Source organism: Delphinapterus leucas, chromosome 6 (assembly GCF_059928025.1).
Source record: "Delphinapterus leucas isolate spDelLeu-1000000601 "Yukka" chromosome 6, BTC_Dleu_Yukka2, whole genome shotgun sequence".
In the NCBI taxonomy this organism is placed as follows: Eukaryota; Metazoa; Chordata; class Mammalia; order Artiodactyla; family Monodontidae; genus Delphinapterus; species Delphinapterus leucas.
In genome coordinates, this window is record NC_143134.1 from 27630113 (window position 1) to 27647664 (window position 17552).

At 51.0% G+C, this 17552-nt stretch overlaps 1 protein-coding gene across 1 annotated transcript in view; it reads left to right on the forward strand.

The window, feature by feature from the left end:
• ROR2 (ROR family WNT receptor 2) overlaps positions 1-17077 on the forward strand; it is a 49074-nt gene extending 31997 nt beyond the window's left edge. The window contains exons 4-8 of the mRNA XM_022560694.3: positions 3293-3420; positions 7202-7516; positions 8734-8979; positions 12045-12247; positions 13634-17077. Coding sequence (XP_022416402.2) covers positions 3293-3420; positions 7202-7516; positions 8734-8979; positions 12045-12247; positions 13634-15079 — 2338 coding nt within the window. The 3' untranslated portion in view covers positions 15080-17077. The remainder of the gene's footprint in view (positions 1-3292; positions 3421-7201; positions 7517-8733; positions 8980-12044; positions 12248-13633) is intronic.
• Positions 17078-17552: the final 475 nt, after the last annotated feature.

Consider the following 17552-nt stretch of genomic DNA (forward strand, 5'->3'; position numbering starts at 1 on the left):
AGGAATTTTTCTATGGTTTTCTTCAAACCAGTTTTTGTTTTTAGCAGGTACCATTGCAGGGAAGGTGCTGACTGGCCCCACCATCTCCTCAGCCGTTTGTGAAGAAGCCCTTTCTATCACAATATGATGGCTCCTTTTTCTGTTTCCTCCCAATCTCCTACTCCTTTCCCATTGCTTTTTCCCCCCGATATTGTAGTAACCTCTCTCTCTCTCTCTCTCTCTCTCTCTCCTCCTTTACCATGAACTTGTTGGTATACAAGTTACTTCTTCATCTGTGTTATTAGTGCCTGGCAGCATTAGGAATGGAGGAGATTTCCAAAATTGAGTTTCTATCACATTGATGTTCTGAGATTTGGTGAGCATGCTTGTTTCACTTGTGTGGTTTAAAGGATTTTATAGAAGGCAGCTTCTGTGTCAGCACTTTTCTTTAGTCTCTGAGTGACCAGTTTTACAGACTTACTCCAGCTCTGTCACTTTTCAGAGGTCCTAAACAATGCCAGGTGAAGATAAGACATAATTCTGTTTGAAACTGAAAAGCAATTCCCACTTGTTTTCTCAAAATTCAGAAACCTGAAAGATGTCATTGTCCAGCCATTTCTGTTTGCGTTTTTGGACATTCTCTAAAATTCAGATTAGAAGCCCACTGAGATGAGTAAGCTGTGAACACGATGTGATGGCCTTGAGCCCCTTCTCAGCGTGTCTTCCCTGCACCCTTGTTGCTCCCTCATCCTGTGGGCACCTGGCCAGGGAGAAGCCCACAGTGAGGGACTAGGCTTTGTATTCCTTGACTCTTGAGGCAGAGGAGAGAAATTGCTTACTCTTGTGGGGGTCACCCAAGGGACTAACTGAATCAAATCTCATACCCTAGGTGGGCTGACGTTAATAAGAACGTGCGCATCTTCATGCTTTTCCTGGCATAGCAGGCAAGTGACCTAAACCCAGCCTGCAAACAGGGACACAGCTCACACACCGGGGCAGAGTTGACTTGCACTTGTGTTTGTGTATTTGGCAAGTGTAACATTGGTTTTAGTTTAATCAGCAGTTAACTCCAGCTCACAAAGGGTGAGAGAGGGGTGGGTTGGGTGTGTATTGTTAGCACATGTGCTTGCTTATTTAAACGATATTTAAGGAATCCTTGACCCAAAGAAATAATGGCCGGTGAGCTTGAGAGAAAGGGCATCTGGCTCTTACTGACACCAGAATCTCCTGTTTTAGATTATTTATGGCTCCAGGTTCTTTTCTTTTCTTTTCTTTTCTTTTTTTTTTGTGGTACGCGGGCCTCTCACTGTTGTGGCCTCTCCCGTTGCGGAGCACAGGCTCCGGACGCGCAGGCTCAGCGGCCATGGCTCACGGGCCCAGCCGCTCCACGGCATGTGGGATCCTTCCGGACCGGGGTACGAACCCGTGTCCCCTGCATCGGCAGGCGGACTCTCAACCACTGTGCCACCAGGGAAGCCCAGGTTCTTTTCTTTGAAAAAGAAATTTTCTTCGGGGGCTGAGAAGACAGTAGAGGAGGGAGAGAGCCAGAGGTGGCTGAAGAGACTGTGTCCTGCCAGACCCTTTGTCTCCACTGTTACGAGCGTTCAGACTTTACATTTGTGAGAAAGCTAAGACAGGGATTCTTAAAGTCCATTTGGTTAAATTGGACACAACCCCGATTTCGTTTGGGGATGGTCCAAATCAATGTAGGGTGGATGACAAGTGTTAGGCTTATGGCAGGTGGCAGATTTGCTAGAAAACAAGTGACTTAATTACAGGCCTGAGGCACTTTGCCGAAACTTGTTCTGGGAGCTCCCGGCCCCTCTCCTTTGCTCCCCAGCAGACGGCAGCCCTAATATATGTGCTTCGGCCCACTTTTACTATCTCCTTGGAGCATCCTCAGGGCCACTTTAAAAAGCACCTAGGTGCTTAGAATTACTGATTTTATTGGCCAAAGGCAGGACTAACAGGTTTTACCGAGAATAATTTAGCACAGACTCCAAGGGGACATGTGCAGGCTGTTCCCTACAGGCTGGGGGGAAGGTCGGACTGCAGGGCAAGTGGGAGGGCTGTGCTTTTGAGAGCCTCCCTCTCTGTCCCCCGTGTTTATACGTGTGGTCTGCGCTGTGGAGCAGTGGCGAGGTCACCACTCCTCTGTGGTGTAATTAGCACATCTCGCTGCACAAACTCTTTGAGGCCCTGCCTGACTTTTCGGAATCCTCTCCATTGCTTTCCTCTGTTTCAAAGAATTCTCTCCTACAGTTTAACAGTAGAACACAGTTTCTGAATGAACATCATTTTCATAAAAGCGTCGCTTGCAAACAACGGAAATTAATAGGGGTGTAATGTTTCTGATGTAGTTTAAGACTACGATGAAACATGTTAATCGTTAATACCCTGCATGTATTTGAACATAGGCGTGAGCACGTACCCACCCATGTGTACACTTCACATTTATAATCCGCCTTTCATACTCAACTTCCTTTGTTCCATCCCCCCTGACCTTAAAGATGCTGGATTTTTTTTTAAGTGAATAGACTTTATATTTAGAGCAATTTTAGGCTTACAGAAAAATTGAACAGAAAGTACAGAGAGATATCATGTACCGGTTCCCCACATCTGTACATAGGGTTTCCCCTATCAGTAACATCTTATGTCAGTGTGTGGTGCATTTGTTATAGTTAGTGAGCCTATGTTGATACCTTATTATTAGCTAAAGTCTATAGTTTACATTACAATTCACTCTTGGTGTTGCGTGTTCTCTGGGTTTGCACAAATGTGTAATGACATGTGTCTGCCATTGTCGTATCATACAGAGTAGTTGTACTGTGCTAAAAATCTCTGTTCTCCTGTTCACCAACCCTCCCCCCACCCTTTGGCATTCACTGATCTTTATACTGCTCCATAATTTTGCTTTTTCTAGAATGTCATAAAGTCGAGATCATACAGTATGCATGCAGCCTTTTCAGATTGGCTTCTTTCACTTAGTAATGTGCATTTAAGTTTGCTCTGTGTCTTCTCATGTCTTTTCTTGATAGCTCATTTCTTTTCAGTGCTGAGTAATATTACATCGTACTACAGTTTATCCATTCACGGTGGAGATTTTGGTTGCTTCCAAGTTTTGGCAGTTATGGATTAAGCTGCAAACATGCATGTGCAAGTTTTTGTGTGGACAGAAGTTTTCAATTCATTTGGGTAAATGCCAAGGGACAAGGTGGCTAGATCATCAGATGCTGAATTTAAAAAGAAAAGAAAAAAATCTGGGATATTTGACACCTTCCAGTGCACTTACAGACCATGTGTTTTTTACCAGAGACGACTACCATGAGGATGGATTCTGCCAGCCTTACCGGGGAATCGCCTGTGCACGTTTCATTGGGAACCGGACCATTTATGTGGACTCTCTCCAGATGCAGGGGGAGATTGAAAACCGAATCACAGGTAGGAGCGCAGACCTTTGTTCTGAGACAGTGAGCACACACGCAGCTGCCTGTCGCCACGCTGGTGTGTTTTCAGTCCCACTTGGGTGTTTTGTTGGTTATGACCTTGGACAGTGAGTCCCTGTGCCCTGCCTCCTGCAAGAGAAAGTCAGAGGCCTTTTTCAGAAGCAGTTGCAATTACCACCGCGGTTTATCCTAAAATGTTCCCATTTATATATGAAAATTAGCAAGTACAGTCTGCTTAGAATGTGCCAACACACTGAATTAAGTCAACCACGTGGGTCCGAAGCCCTGCATTGTCTTGTCCTCACCGCGTGGCCAGGCCAGCACCTGCCACATTCATTCTAGGTTTTACTTTTCCTGACTCTTTTGCCTTCTTGGAGTTACGCTTGATTAAACGGTACCCGGGCCTGATTTTAGCTGTTGGAGACAGAGGTTCCAGGCCATCGGCTGTGCCTGGGGACACTGCAGTGAACTCAGACCCCCGTAGGCCCCCAGTTTCCAGGCATAGCCAGGTCTTTGGGTACCTCCTCCGTTGTGTGAGAAATGGAGCAGATCATTTAGGAGTGAAGCTGCTCGTTCTCCGTCATTTTAGAAGTTACTGTCTCTGGTTGGTTGTTAGTCCTCACATTGGTGTCAAGGACTTCCTGGGGGAAAACCCTTGAGAAGTGAGAAAATGAATTAGACCAAGGCCCCAAAAAGCCCCCCTCCGCCTCTCTCTGCTCTCCCCACAAGCCCAGACGTTTTCTCTCCAGACTCTATAAGGAACAAGGAGGATCTTGTGAAGATGGCAGGTGTCCCCGTTGAACTACATCCTCTGCACAGTGGTTCTTGACCCCGACCAACCTGCGATGTGGGGCTCCCGGTGATTCTGGAGGGATTTGTGGAGGGGCTGGCAAAGCACTGCCCTGGTAAGGGCACAAAGGAGGTCCCCAGGTAGAAACTCACATAGGTGACACTGATGTTCTTCTAAGTTTTAGGTCAACCCTGGCTTTGTATTTCACCCACAGTCTGGAGGGTCTAAGGTCACGGTCACAGAGGGGCCTGGCTGGCCCATGGTTACAGAGCCCCCTGAGGACAGGGCCAGGTGTCCAGTGAGAATGGAAGGGCAGTAATGGGACCTGGAGATCTTGGAAGGTGCTATCTTGTTCCAATGGGAGAATCTTTTATAATTGTTGGTATCTCTCATTGGAAAAGCTTCTTATGCCATTTAAAGCAGAACTTCTCAAACTTTCTGACCACAACGTACAGTATCAATAAAAAGTATATTTTACATCGTGACTTAGTCTACACATACCTCTACTTCACAGAACTGAAATGGGCTACAGGAAACAACATTTGCCCTGAACAAAGGCAGTGAGTGCACTGCGATTTTTCTCTTCAGTTTTATTTCATTAAAGAAAAAAGTTGGTTTCAGCCTTAATGCAAACCATGCACCCTGACATCCTCTGTTCCATTCTAGTCATCTTTTAAAATGCTACCCGCAGACCAGAATTAATTTTATATCCCAGTAATTGGCAAACACTGATTCAAGGCACAAGACTGTCTCTCAATTATTTCTTCAGGAATTGTTTAAAGGATTAACAAATCAGATGTCTCAGCAGACTCATTTTTATAGTAGTTTTTAGGTACAAGTTTAGAATGAGGGTTCTCTACATTTGTGTATTTTTGAAAAAATAAACGTCAAGTTGCTCTAGACTGACTGACTTGAGGTTTAGAGACTGCAGTGGTTGTGGAGATAGTCTGTTTGGAGAGCGTGCTTGTCAGAACTCATTCCAGGGACTCTGGAAGCTTCCCAGGAATGGGCCCCAGAGAACCGTCAGAGTGATGTGCTGGGTGTAAACGAAAACGGGGACATGATGGTTGGACCTCCTCGGTGCCTAGAACCATCTTTCAGAAATAAGCCCTCACATGATAGGTTCTGGGGCGGGGGTAGGAGAAATCCTAAAAGGGTCAGCCTTGACATCCTATCAGTTGGTACCCCAAAAGCAATGCCATGTTTGGCTTTCTTAGGTCTTTCCCTGCCTGGGGGTCAGGTCCAACACTGGCAACAACCCTCTTGGTAGTCAGTTGCCAGCTCACGTGATGGGACTGAACTGGGTTCAAACTTGGTTCGTCAGCTAACTCCAAGAGACCCTGCACCTTAACCTCTTACCTCTCCATTCCTCAATTTTAATATTGTCCACAAGGGACCAGAAGACTAAGGATGATGTGGGCAGCACACTACAGAGTGCCTGGAACCCAGCGCTGCGTGCCTGTTACCAGACCCTCATGGACCATTCACCTCACGTGCTATTTTATTGGCTCCATGTGGGCTTTCATTCCCCAAAGTGTGGCCTCGACAGATCACTTGACAGATAAAGACCCAGGCCCAGAAAGGACTGAGTGACTGACAACCCTGTAGTAAATGACAGGGCAGGGCCAGAACTGGGCTCCCATGCCAGCTCATCTAACCCAATGCCTGCCATGGGTGGCTGGTGGGTCCTTGGGGCGGGGGTGGGGGGCGTGGGGGGGGGCGGTGTGGGGAATGGGTGCCAGCAGCGCCACCTGCTGGCCACAGTGGGCATGGCACTACAAGTCATGGGTGAAGCTGGGGCGTCCCAGGAACTAAATTCCAACCTCTCTGGTTTCCTCCTCCCCACCTCAGCAGGGTGTGTAGACAGAGGCGCCTCTTTTCCTCCAGCTGTCCAAGATCAGATCCTGATAAGCAGGTCCTTCATAGGTCAGAGTGGCGTGGGCCTTCTGGCGTGGGCATGTATGGGGCAACTGATGCTTTCCTTTGAACCCTGACCGCCACAGCCCTGAGGAGAGCGCCTGGAGTGCACGCCTTCCCTCCTGCCACTGGCAGCTCTGCTCCCGCTCACCTGCCTAGACTTTGTATCTGAAGCTCCCACCCCCTTCCCTTCTCCACATCAGGTGTCAGGTTCTTCCCATCAGGCTCCATCTTGTGACGTCTTGCCCCTAAAAAGCAAGCCAGCCCACCCTGGCTCCAGACTCTCCTGCGACAGCCTGCTTCCCTGCTCTCCTTTATCACAAAGCCCTGCCCCTCTCCCCACTTAGAACCTCCTCCAGCAGTTTCTTGGCTCTCCCCAGACTCCACCTGAGGGACTCCCCTGTACCCCCATTTGTCATCTTACTCCTCCTTAGGCTGCATGTCACAGGGCGGATCGTTCGTCTTTCTGGCACACTATCTCCATCCCCTGGCCAGGCCTCCCCTCTTCTCACAGGCCCTGAGATGTCAGGAAGACCCAGGCTTGGTCCTTGTGCCTCTGCTCCAATCTCTCCTTCTAGAAGCCACTCAGCCCACAGCTTTACCTACCGCCATGTGCTTGCAGAGCCAGTTCATAGCAGGACCTTAAGAAGTGGCTTTGGGTCTGATAACAGAATCTTTCTGTCATGGAGGTAGCATCTAGGTGGATGAGATCTGGGGCCTAGTTTTCTTTCTTTCTTGTCTCGCTTTTGATGTTTGTAAATGAAGCCCTGACACCAGGGACCTTCTTTGTCTGGTGCAAACCTGGGCGGCCTATGTGCTCCCCGGGGCCCTGCTCTTGTGAGAGCCTCTCGCGGCTGGCAGAAGACAAGGTGGAGGGCGGGGGGCGGCGGGGCATGGTCGAGATGGGGGCCACGGGCGCCGGGCAGGGTGGGTGGGACCAGGGGCCCTGGGAAGAGTGGGGAGCCAGGGCTGGAGATGAAACCAGGGGCGCTGGGCAGGGGTTGCCGGGCAGATGTTGGTCCCAGGCAGGGCCCAGCCCACCCTAACGCCAGCCTCGTCGCCTCCGCAGCTGCCTTCACCATGATCGGCACCTCCACGCACCTGTCGGACCAGTGCTCGCAGTTCGCCATCCCGTCCTTCTGCCACTTCGTGTTCCCGCTGTGCGACGCGCGCTCCCGGGCGCCCAAGCCGCGCGAGCTGTGCCGGGACGAGTGCGAGGTGCTGGAGAGCGACCTCTGCCGCCAGGAGTACACGATTGCGCGCTCCAACCCACTCATCCTCATGCGGCTGCAGCTGCCCAAGTGCGAGGCATTGCCCATGCCCGAGAGCCCGGACGCCGCCAACTGCATGCGCATCGGCATCCCGGCCGAGAGGCTGGGCCGCTGTGAGTCTGTGCCCGCCCCCGAGGCCGGGGTCCTGCTTCTTAAGAGCCTGGGGACCCCATTCCATCCGGGGAAGTCTCACAGACCGGCCCCCATTCCGGTAGGGCAGTTGCGGGGTGGGGACTCGCCGTTGTCCGGTTCCAGTTGCACAGCCCTCCTGGCCCTGCCTGCTTGTGGGTCCCCAGTAAGTCACTCTACCCTGATGAGCCACAAACTTGGCTCCTCTACGAATGGGAGGACTTTCTGCACCTGCCCCCAAAGCTGTGAGGAGCTTTGGGGGAGGCAGGGTCCGCTTCCAAGACTGCCTTGTGGTGCACAAGCATCTCTCAGCAGCTGACTAGGATTGTGGCCCTCCTTGAGGGGAGGGGACCCAGGGAAGCGGTCGCCTCCCTCCCAGGCTTGGGAAATATTCACTTCCTTGGCGAGGCCAGGGTTCCCGAGGGCGGCAGGGCTCCTCACCAGGGCAGTCAGAGCCTGGTCTACAGACCCACTGCACCGTCCAAATCCTGGTTGCCAGGCTGACTCCATGGGACCTCAGGCAAGTTGCTTAAACATGAGCTTCCTCATATTACACGGGGATAATAACTGCTGATCTCAGTAGCTGGAATGTAGATTAAATGAATTAGTATTTAGAAAGTTCTTAGAACAGTGCCTGCACACGGCAAGCACGGTGTAACCGGTGTTCAACAGACACACACCCCAGGTGTGGCTCAGAGAGGCCCTGGGTCCCCCTGGCCCCGGAGTGGAGTGAGCCTGGGGCTCTGTGCACAGGAGGCTGAGCCGCGTCCTCACTGAGGCTGGCGGGCCAGGCCTGGGAGTTTCTCTTCCCTGCTGCGTCGTTTGGTTTTGCTTCTAGTGCAAGCGAACGTGAGGCTGGGGTTGACATCGTCACTGTGGAATGGGGGTGCCTCGTGAGTCCAAAGGTGTTTCAGGGCCATAGAATAACTTCTGACCAGTTGTTTCCCCATATATGTACCTGGTGCACCCGCCCATTAAATTTGTGGGCTTGGGACTGTATTCAGTCATTACGTCTAATGCTGCTTTCCTTGGAAGTGATGTCAAACTCTTCGGTCTTTTGGAAATTTCAGTGTGGGTACATCCAGGCAAAGTGGCTTTGTTGTTCCTTTTTGGAATAGTTGAAGAAGGGTGCTCCCTGGACCCCCAGAGGAGGGCGGCTTCCTCTTAATTTTTGGGCCTCCTGACGCATCTTCTCTCTCAGACCATCAGTGCTACAACGGCTCAGGCACGGATTACAGAGGGACGGCAAGCACCACCAAGTCGGGACACCAGTGCCAGCCGTGGGCCCTGCAGCATCCCCACAGCCACCACCTGACCAGCGCCGACTTCCCCGAGCTCGGAGGAGGGCACGCCTACTGCCGGAACCCCGGAGGGCAGATGGAAGGCCCCTGGTGCTTCACGCAGAATAAAAACGTACGCATGGAACTGTGTGACGTACCCTCTTGTAGTATGTATTCGCTCTCTCTTTTTTTTTTAAAGTGTTGACTGTGGGGTGTACTTTGTGATGATGTGGAACCGGGAGGCTGATAGCTCTGGGAGCCCCCTGCCCACACCGAGTTTCACCACCATGATTATTTGTTTTAAATAAAGCTGTTGCTGGTTGTAAAAGTAGTATCTCGTCATTATAGGACGTTTTAAATTATAGAAAAGTCTGAAGAAGAATGTGTAAATCACCCCTAATTTTACCACTCAGCAGAGACTACTGTTTACACTTGGGGGCCCTTCTGTCAGCCCTCTTTCCATGTGTGGTCCTGGGATATTCAGTTTGGCCTCTTGTTTCCCAGTGAACATTGTCATGCATTTCCCACTATTAGTGGAAATGCTTCCCATTACTATTACAACCAGCTTCTCAGACCAGCATCTGTGGTTGGGGCACAAGGCCTCCTGCTTGCCCTCCCTCGCCTCCCACTCTGCTCAGCTTTTACACAGAGGCTCAGCAGAGTGAGGAGAAAATAGAACTTAAATCTCTTAACTGTTTTCCCTGCAATTTCTGTCTTAAATTATGACTAGGAGAAAAGTTTGTAGTTCATGGTTGCAAATTTTACAGACATCATTATCTCTGTGCAGGAATAAATTTTAAGAATGAAAAGCTTGGTAAATAGATTATAGTAAAGTTATTCAATGGAATGCTACAGTTGTTTAAAAAAATTTCCTGCCAGGAAGGATGTTCATATTGACCTGTTAAGGGAAAGAAGCAAGCTGGAGGGCAATAGCTGTGGTATGTCTTTTTGGTTTGTCTTTCTTCCTGTTCTTCTCTCTGTCTCTCTCTGTCTTTCTCGTATCCTCCCTCCCTTCCCTTTCCTTTCCCTCTCACTTTCCTTCCTTCCTCCCTTCCTCGTTCTTTCCTTCTGATAAAAGAAACAAAATGAGTGAAGGGTACGTGAGTGAGCACGTATATGCACCTGTATTTCATGGAAGAAGTTTTGCAAAGATAAACATCATACTTTCAGCAGTGATTTCCCATGACCTACAGATATGTTAAAGCATAAGATGTTTTTACAATGAGCAGTTTTTACTTTTGTAATTAAAAATGAATCGAATCATAAAGAGAAATATGTATGTTCTTTGACCTGGCAATGCCATAGGAATCTTATATTGCAGAAATATTTGCACTTAAAGGGCAGAAATGCAAGGATGTTTGTTGCAGAATCACTTTTAACAGCTAAATGACAAACAGAGTAATTGTTTACCAACAAGGGGTTGGATGATAATTGAAGTACATCCGTACCTTGGGACAGTGTGCAGCTCTTGCAGAGTGCCTAGTGCTGTCTGTTCTGCGGGAAACGTGGCCTGAGATATATTATTCTGCCACAAAACCAGGAGCAGGAAAACATGGATGATGTGATTCCATTTAAAATTCTGTTTTTAAAAATTATATGAAACTGCTGCTTCTCTATGTCAAATTAGTTGAATATTGGTTATTTCATGTTCAACTTAAATATATACATAAAAAATTAAGTGAATACCAACCTATTAACAGTAGTATATATAGCCTTTGGTGAAATTAGTTATTAGGAACATTCACGTTTCTCTAATGCTGTCAATAGAATTATTAATAAGCATGTGTTCTGTTGGTGATTTTTAAAAGGTAATGATAAAAGTTAATGGTTTACAAACCTATGGATGGTGGTCACATCTCTCACCTTGGCCTGAGGGTCCTGGAATCTCCCCTTAGCCCTAATCGTGAAAAATGACCTAGAATCCCCACTGCCCCTGAGTCTTCTGAAATATCTGCCTCCGGGGTGGGGTCAGGAGAGTTGTGTGTGTGGTTGCATTTGATTTTTATCTTCTTTTGGAGGCTGGGGGGCAAGACTGGCTTTGGGACAAGGCTTCTTTACTATGGTGGTGGTAGTGGTGATTTTTAGAACTGAATTAGCTCTTTTGGGGGACCACATGGACCAGAAATCACTTGTTTGCTTTTACATGGAAAGCTCATTACCCACTGGTCATAGGGAGGCCCAAGTCCCATGTGATTATTCACAAGGTTAAGGTGAAAACTGTTGTGGGGAGAGGGGCCTTTTGGAGGACTTGCCTTCCACATCACAGAGCAGAAGCCTCAACTCTCCCTCAGAGGGCAGCGCTGCCCACAGGGTTCCTGGCCGTCCTTTTAGCCTTGCAGCCTGGGGCCCTCTGTGCTTTTCTGTAAATCCTGTAGGGGGAGACAGAGCGTTGCTCTTCACCGTGGAAAAAAATGAAGGAAAAACACTTGGAACTGCTGCAAATTGTTAGGTCAAACTCATTGGCTACCAGTGCTCTTTTAAATCAAATGCATTTTTAATTATTGTCTTAAAAGAATATGGGTTCATTGTACAAAAATGTGGAAAACCCTAAAATGTTGAATGAAGAAAAGGATCATTTCTAATGCCAGTATCCAGTTTCCTTCACTGAGGACAAGCATGTCCCATGTGTTTCATCGAGTTTAGTAGAGATGAAAAGTCAGAGCACCCATTTCCAACGGTACTCAGATTAGAAGGGAATGTGATGGTGGTGTTTGCTACCGTAAGGCCTTTAGAGTTTGTTTATTAACTTTTTTTTTTTTTTTTTTGCGGTACGCGGGCCTCTCACTGTTGTGGCCTCTCCTGTTGCGGAGCACAGGCTCTGGACGCGCAGGCTCAGCGGCCATGGCTCACGGGCCCAGCCGCTCCGCGGCATGTGGGATCTTCCCGGACCGGGGCACGAATCTGTGTCCCCTGCATCGGCAGGCGGACTCTCAATCACTGCGCCACCAGGGAAGCCCTAAGAGTTCGTTTATTTTTTGAGCTCTGTATTCCTCTTTGTTTCCGTGGTGGGCAGTTCTAGATTGTGTCTCATAAATGTTTAGCGGGATGTGTGTTTTTGGGTACATTACTTTTTTCGAGGTTTGGCTTATAATTTTGTCCCTTTGTGAAACTTACCCTGATTATCTACTTGTGCTTGAATATTTTAGTTGGAGGTGGGAGTGGGATGGTAGAGAACTTCGAGTTGCAAACAGGGATGTTTTCAGAAAACTCACGAACGCCTTGCTGTTCACAGGCCCCCAAGACAGCAGCAGGCTGGGAATTCTGTACATCCTGGTTCCGAGCATCGCCATTCCCCTGGTCATCGCATGCCTTTTCTTCTTGGTCTGCATGTGCCGGAATAAACAGAAGGCTTCTTCCTCCACGCCCCAGAGGCGGCAGCTGATGGCCTCACCCAGCCAGGACGTGGAAATGCCTCTCCTCAACCAGCACAAGCAGGTCTGTGTGCCCCCGTATTCAAAGAGGCAGCTCCCCCAGGCTTAACCTCTACCTGGAGATTCTTAATTTGCTTGATACACAGCACATAATTCTTTTAAACTGTCCTTCCTTTTGCCGTTTCTTCTCTAAAATATACCAGGACGTTTGTGTCCTTAGGGGGTATGTGGAAGGTGTGTTTGGACTTCACTGTTCTCCCTCGACGGAGACCAGCCATTTTAGCATGGGCCCGAATGAGGTGTCCTCACTTTGCTGTGCTTCAGCTGTCCCCACAGGAGGACACACAAAAGAAGGGCTCAGATCACCCCCACCACTAGAGGGTCAACATGGTATTTCTGAGGGATGATGACCTGTTTTCTGGTCAGTTTGGGTTTGGGTTGGTTTTGCTTTGTTTTGTTTTACAGGGAAGGACACAGCAACAGTCCTGTAGTGGTGGTAAGGGGGCAGACCACCCCCAACCTGAGTTCTTAGGGTAGCGAGAACACACTGAAATGTGTCACAGGAGGAGGTCTCTCCCAGCCCACCTAGCTTCAGTGAAGGGGCATTTGCATTGCTTGAAAGTTTGGGGGGAAAACCATTCCCATCCAGGCTCTGAAGAGGGAGAAGGTGGATTCATTCTGCTCAGTAGCCAGGAGTCACGGAGGGTTTGCTGTGGGTGAAGGGCCGGCAGGCGAGGGCACAGATTCCCTTGGGTTCAGAGAGCCTCCGAGGACGGGGGCCAGGCACACAGAAGGCATGGGAAGTTGTAGAGGCTGAGAGCAAGGTTCAAATCGATTTCACCTGTGTGGTGCTTCTGTCAGGTGGCATCAACTGGAGAATCTAATCGAGAGGAAGGGGCAAAACAGGCCCTTGGAGGCACATCTGGAGAACAGCTGGCCTGGACTCTAAAAATGACTCAGATCGGGGGACGCACACCTCAGGGTTCGAGGGAAATAGACATTGCATCTTGTTGTGATGAACAGTGGTGACTGGGCCTGTCAGTGGGCACGTAGCAGGGAACATCAGGAAAGTCCCTGAGTGGGGGACACAGCTGGGAGGACAGCCGGAGTTCAGCGTGGCTGGGGTGTGTAAACAGGTGTGCGCACACACACACCCTCACACATATAGTCTGCAATGTTATCTTTGGGTGGGGACATTGTTTGCAGCCTGGTTGGGACCCTGTTGAAGGTTTCAGGCAGCCTCATGGTGTCAGAGCACATTTAAGAGCAGAGAGCATTGTGCGGGGCAGGCTGAGCCTGGGCTGGGTGGGACTGGCGGGTCCTCTGCAAGCCCAGGCTGGGGGGCGGCTCTAGGACTGCCGCCCCCCCAGAATGCCCTCCCAGCTGTTCAGCTCTGCCTCCTCGCATCTCGGTGGCAGAAATGTTTCACCAGAGCTTTTCTTTTTGGCAGGCCAAACTCAAGGAGATCAGCTTGTCCACGGTGAGGTTCATGGAGGAGCTCGGGGAGGACCGGTTCGGCAAGGTCTACAAAGGGCATCTGTTCGGCCCGGCGCCGGGCGAGCAGACCCAGGCCGTGGCCATCAAGACGCTGAAGGACAAAGCGGAGGGGCCGCTCCGGGAGGAGTTCCGGCACGAGGCCCTGCTGCGGGCACGGCTGCAGCACCCCAACATTGTCTGCCTGCTGGGCGTGGTGACCAAGGACCAGCCCCTCAGCATGATCTTCAGCTACTGCTCGCACGGCGACCTGCACGAGTTCCTGGTCATGCGCTCGCCACACTCGGACGTGGGCAGCACAGACGACGACCGCACGGTGAAGTCCGCCCTGGAGCCCCCCGACTTTGTGCACGTGGTGGCGCAGATCGCCGCGGGCATGGAGTACCTGTCCAGCCACCACGTGGTCCACAAGGACCTGGCCACCCGCAACGTCCTCGTGTACGACAAGCTGACCGTGAAGATCTCGGACTTGGGGCTCTTCCGCGAAGTGTACTCAGCTGACTACTACAAGCTGACGGGGAGCGCGCTGCTGCCCATCCGCTGGATGTCTCCCGAGGCCATCATGTACGGCAAGTTCTCTGTGGACTCGGACATCTGGTCCTACGGCGTGGTCCTGTGGGAGGTGTTCAGCTACGGCCTGCAGCCCTACTGCGGCCACTCCAACCAGGACGTGGTGGAGATGGTCCGGAGCCGGCAGGTGCTGCCCTGCCCCGACGACTGCCCCGCCTGGGTGTACGCGCTGATGATCGAGTGCTGGCACGAGTTCCCCAGCCGGCGGCCCCGCTTCAAGGACATCCACAGCCGGCTGCGGGCCTGGGGCAACCTGTCTACCTACAACAGCTCGGGGCAGACCTCAGGCGCCAGCAACGTCACGCAGACCAGCTCCCTCAGCACCAGCCCCGTCAGCAACGTCAGCAACACCCGCTACGGGGGCCCCAAGCAGAAGGCCCAGCCCTTCCCGCAGCCCCAGTTCATCCCCATGAAGGGCCAGATCAGACCCATGGTACCCCCTCCCCAGCTCTACATCCCCGTCAATGGGTACCAGCCCGTGCCGGCCTACGGGGCCTACCTGCCCAACTTTTACCCGGTCCAGATCCCGATGCAGATGGCCCCGCAGCAGGTGCCTGCCCAGATGGTGCCCAAGCCTGGCTCCCACCACAGTGGCAGCGGCTCCACCAGCACGGGGTACGTCACCACCGCGCCCTCCAACACGTCTGTGGCAGACAGGGCAGCCCTGCTCTCGGAGGGCACTGAGGACACGCAGAATGTCCCGGAAGACGTGGCCCAGAGCCCCGTGCAGGAAGCAGAGGAGGAGGAGGACGGTTCCGTCCCCGAGACCGAGCTGCTGGGAGACAATGACACTCTGCAGATGGACGAGTCTGAGGTCCAGCTGGAAGCCTGAGGGCTGCAGGGCCGCGGGGCGCTTGGCAGGAGACTTGGGCCTCCCTGAGGAGCGCGCCCCGGGTACCAGTGGGCTGGAGTGCAGTCTCCCTGGGCGAAGTCCTCCTCTGTCGTCCTCTCGTGCATGGAGCAGCTCTGTGCCCACCTGCTTGGTTGGAGGGTCTTGTAGCCAATGGCTCCTGACAAGGCAGGGGTGGTAGGTAACGCAGCAGGACGCATGGTGACCCCCAGTGCCACCTACATTTCCCTGGAGGTCAATCGGCCGTGAGCAGTGCCTGTGCTTTGAAGGAAATTAGGTGGCATCTTCCCTCCATATTGCATAGGGATTGAATATTTCCAAACATTGGGAAAACAGGCCTGCAAAAAGGCAGTGAGGTGGGACCTCGGGCTTTGCGATGCCCAGCGACTGGGCTGCTGCATGAGGATGGAGGAGGCTGCTTTTCTCTCTGCTACCCACCCCCCCCCCCACCGCCCACCAGTAACAGTCTCCCTTCAGCCACCAAAGATTAGTGGGAACAGGACGCGTTCGCCTGCCGCCTGTCAGAGTCTGATGAGAAAGGGGCTCCTGGAATGGGAGTTCTGTATTAAAACGAAATGTGCCTTAAAAGAAACCCGCACAATTTTGTACTTCTGTGAAATGATTTTAATTATCCTGCATGTGTATTTTGCCCAGTTTTCTGGATTCAAGGGAAAGTGTTTTTGGGGTTTGGAATGTTACAAAGGAGACAATATTGTACAGAGCACAGTATTGTTATTTTTTTCTTTTTTTTTTTAGAATCCTGTACAGACCTTAAATGTAATTTATATGGCTTTTGTATGCCATTTTCATTGAAGAATTTTGAGCTTAAAATAATGACTTCGTAATTTAACTGTTTACGTTACTCACATTGGGATGCCACCTGATTGTATTTTGGTTTGCTTGTGTTTGTACCATATGTAAGCGAGGTCAGTTCATTTCAGAGCTCCTATGAGAGAAGGAGCACAGGTACACTGCATCCGACACACGGGGTAGAGCGCACTTGTATAACTCCCACACCTGGTGTATCCAGTAAAGAAAAACAGAAGGTTCAGTCTGCCCTCCTCAGGTCCTGAGGACATCAGGCAGCGGGAGGTGCTGGATGACGGAGATGCCCAACGGTAATGATTTGCGCTGAGGTTTAGGGGGCTCATCCAGGACCAGCGACTCCGTTTGACTGTGGATATACGCTGACAGATAAATGATGGGAGCAAGTTGCATTGCTTTTCTCGGTAAGGTCTGTGGCAGGGATTAGCTGCAGATGACAGTGAAGATGGTCTTTTGTTTTAAACCTCTCTCCTCCTGAGGTCCTAGAGCCCCTGCCATTTTTAGACCTGGAGTCTGGCTCTTCCCAAGGCCCTGGAGCAGGGCTGGAGGGGGAGAGAGCGAAGGAGATTGGGCCTCCTTCACCACCTGCTCAGAGCTGCCTGCGTCCCCTCGTTGGCTGGCAGCGTGGCCAGCTGAGTCCAGGTACATCTGGACCAGGGTCAACTGCGGGGTCAGTGGCTCCAGGGCTTCCAGTCAGGAGAGGGGATGGGTGAGTCCTGGAGATGCTTCTGCCAGCCAGCCAATGGCCTTTGCTGCCCCTCGGGCACGTCCCTGTCTCCCAGCATGGCCTGGTTGGTTTTCCGTGTTTAATGGAATAGGTCCATAACCCTGGGCCAGGCAAGACTCAGGTAGGAATTCGCTTCACATCCTCAGGCATTGGCTCTTTAGCCTGCATCAGAACATCCGGCAAGGCTTGTTGCAAAATGAGCACTGCCCTCCCCGCTCCCAGGTAAGTCTGGGTTGGACCGAGAAAGTACATTTCTAACAAGAGCCCAGAGGGTCCTGATGGTGAAAGCCCCTTAAGCACAGCATCATTTGATCCTACCCCCTGGGTCTCCCTGGCTCTCCAGCACATCAGGTCGTCTTGTACACCCCTTGCTCTTCTGCTTTACCATAATGCTGCTGACAGGTAGAGCCCCACACACAAACAAATAAAACGTCTCATTGTATATCCTAAAATCAGGAGGGACTCTTCCCTGCTCCGTAGAAGGAAGTAATGTGAATGACTGGGAGCCCTTCGGAGCCCCTCTACCAGCAAGTGTAGTCTGGATTGCATATTCAAAGAACTCAGGGTTACACGGAGCTACTTCTCATTTCCGCTGATCTTAAAGAGGAACTTCAGTTTATCTCTAATTTGGTACACCTGATGGTTTAACTGTTGAGTCGAGACCTAAGAGTGAACACTGGGAAATAGCCCTCTGGCTGCTCCCTCTGCAGATGCAGTCAGGGAGGTGGGCAGCCACTTCAGTTTCCCATCACTGAGCCCCAAGACTTGAACGTCGTGCTCGGGGCCACGGACAGAACCTCAGAATGAGCAGCAGAGATTCTGCAGAGAGACACAGGGTTTTTTGGCAGAGTGGGGGGAGGTTTTGATTTGGAGGATTTTTTGGCTAGAAATAACACGTGTTTG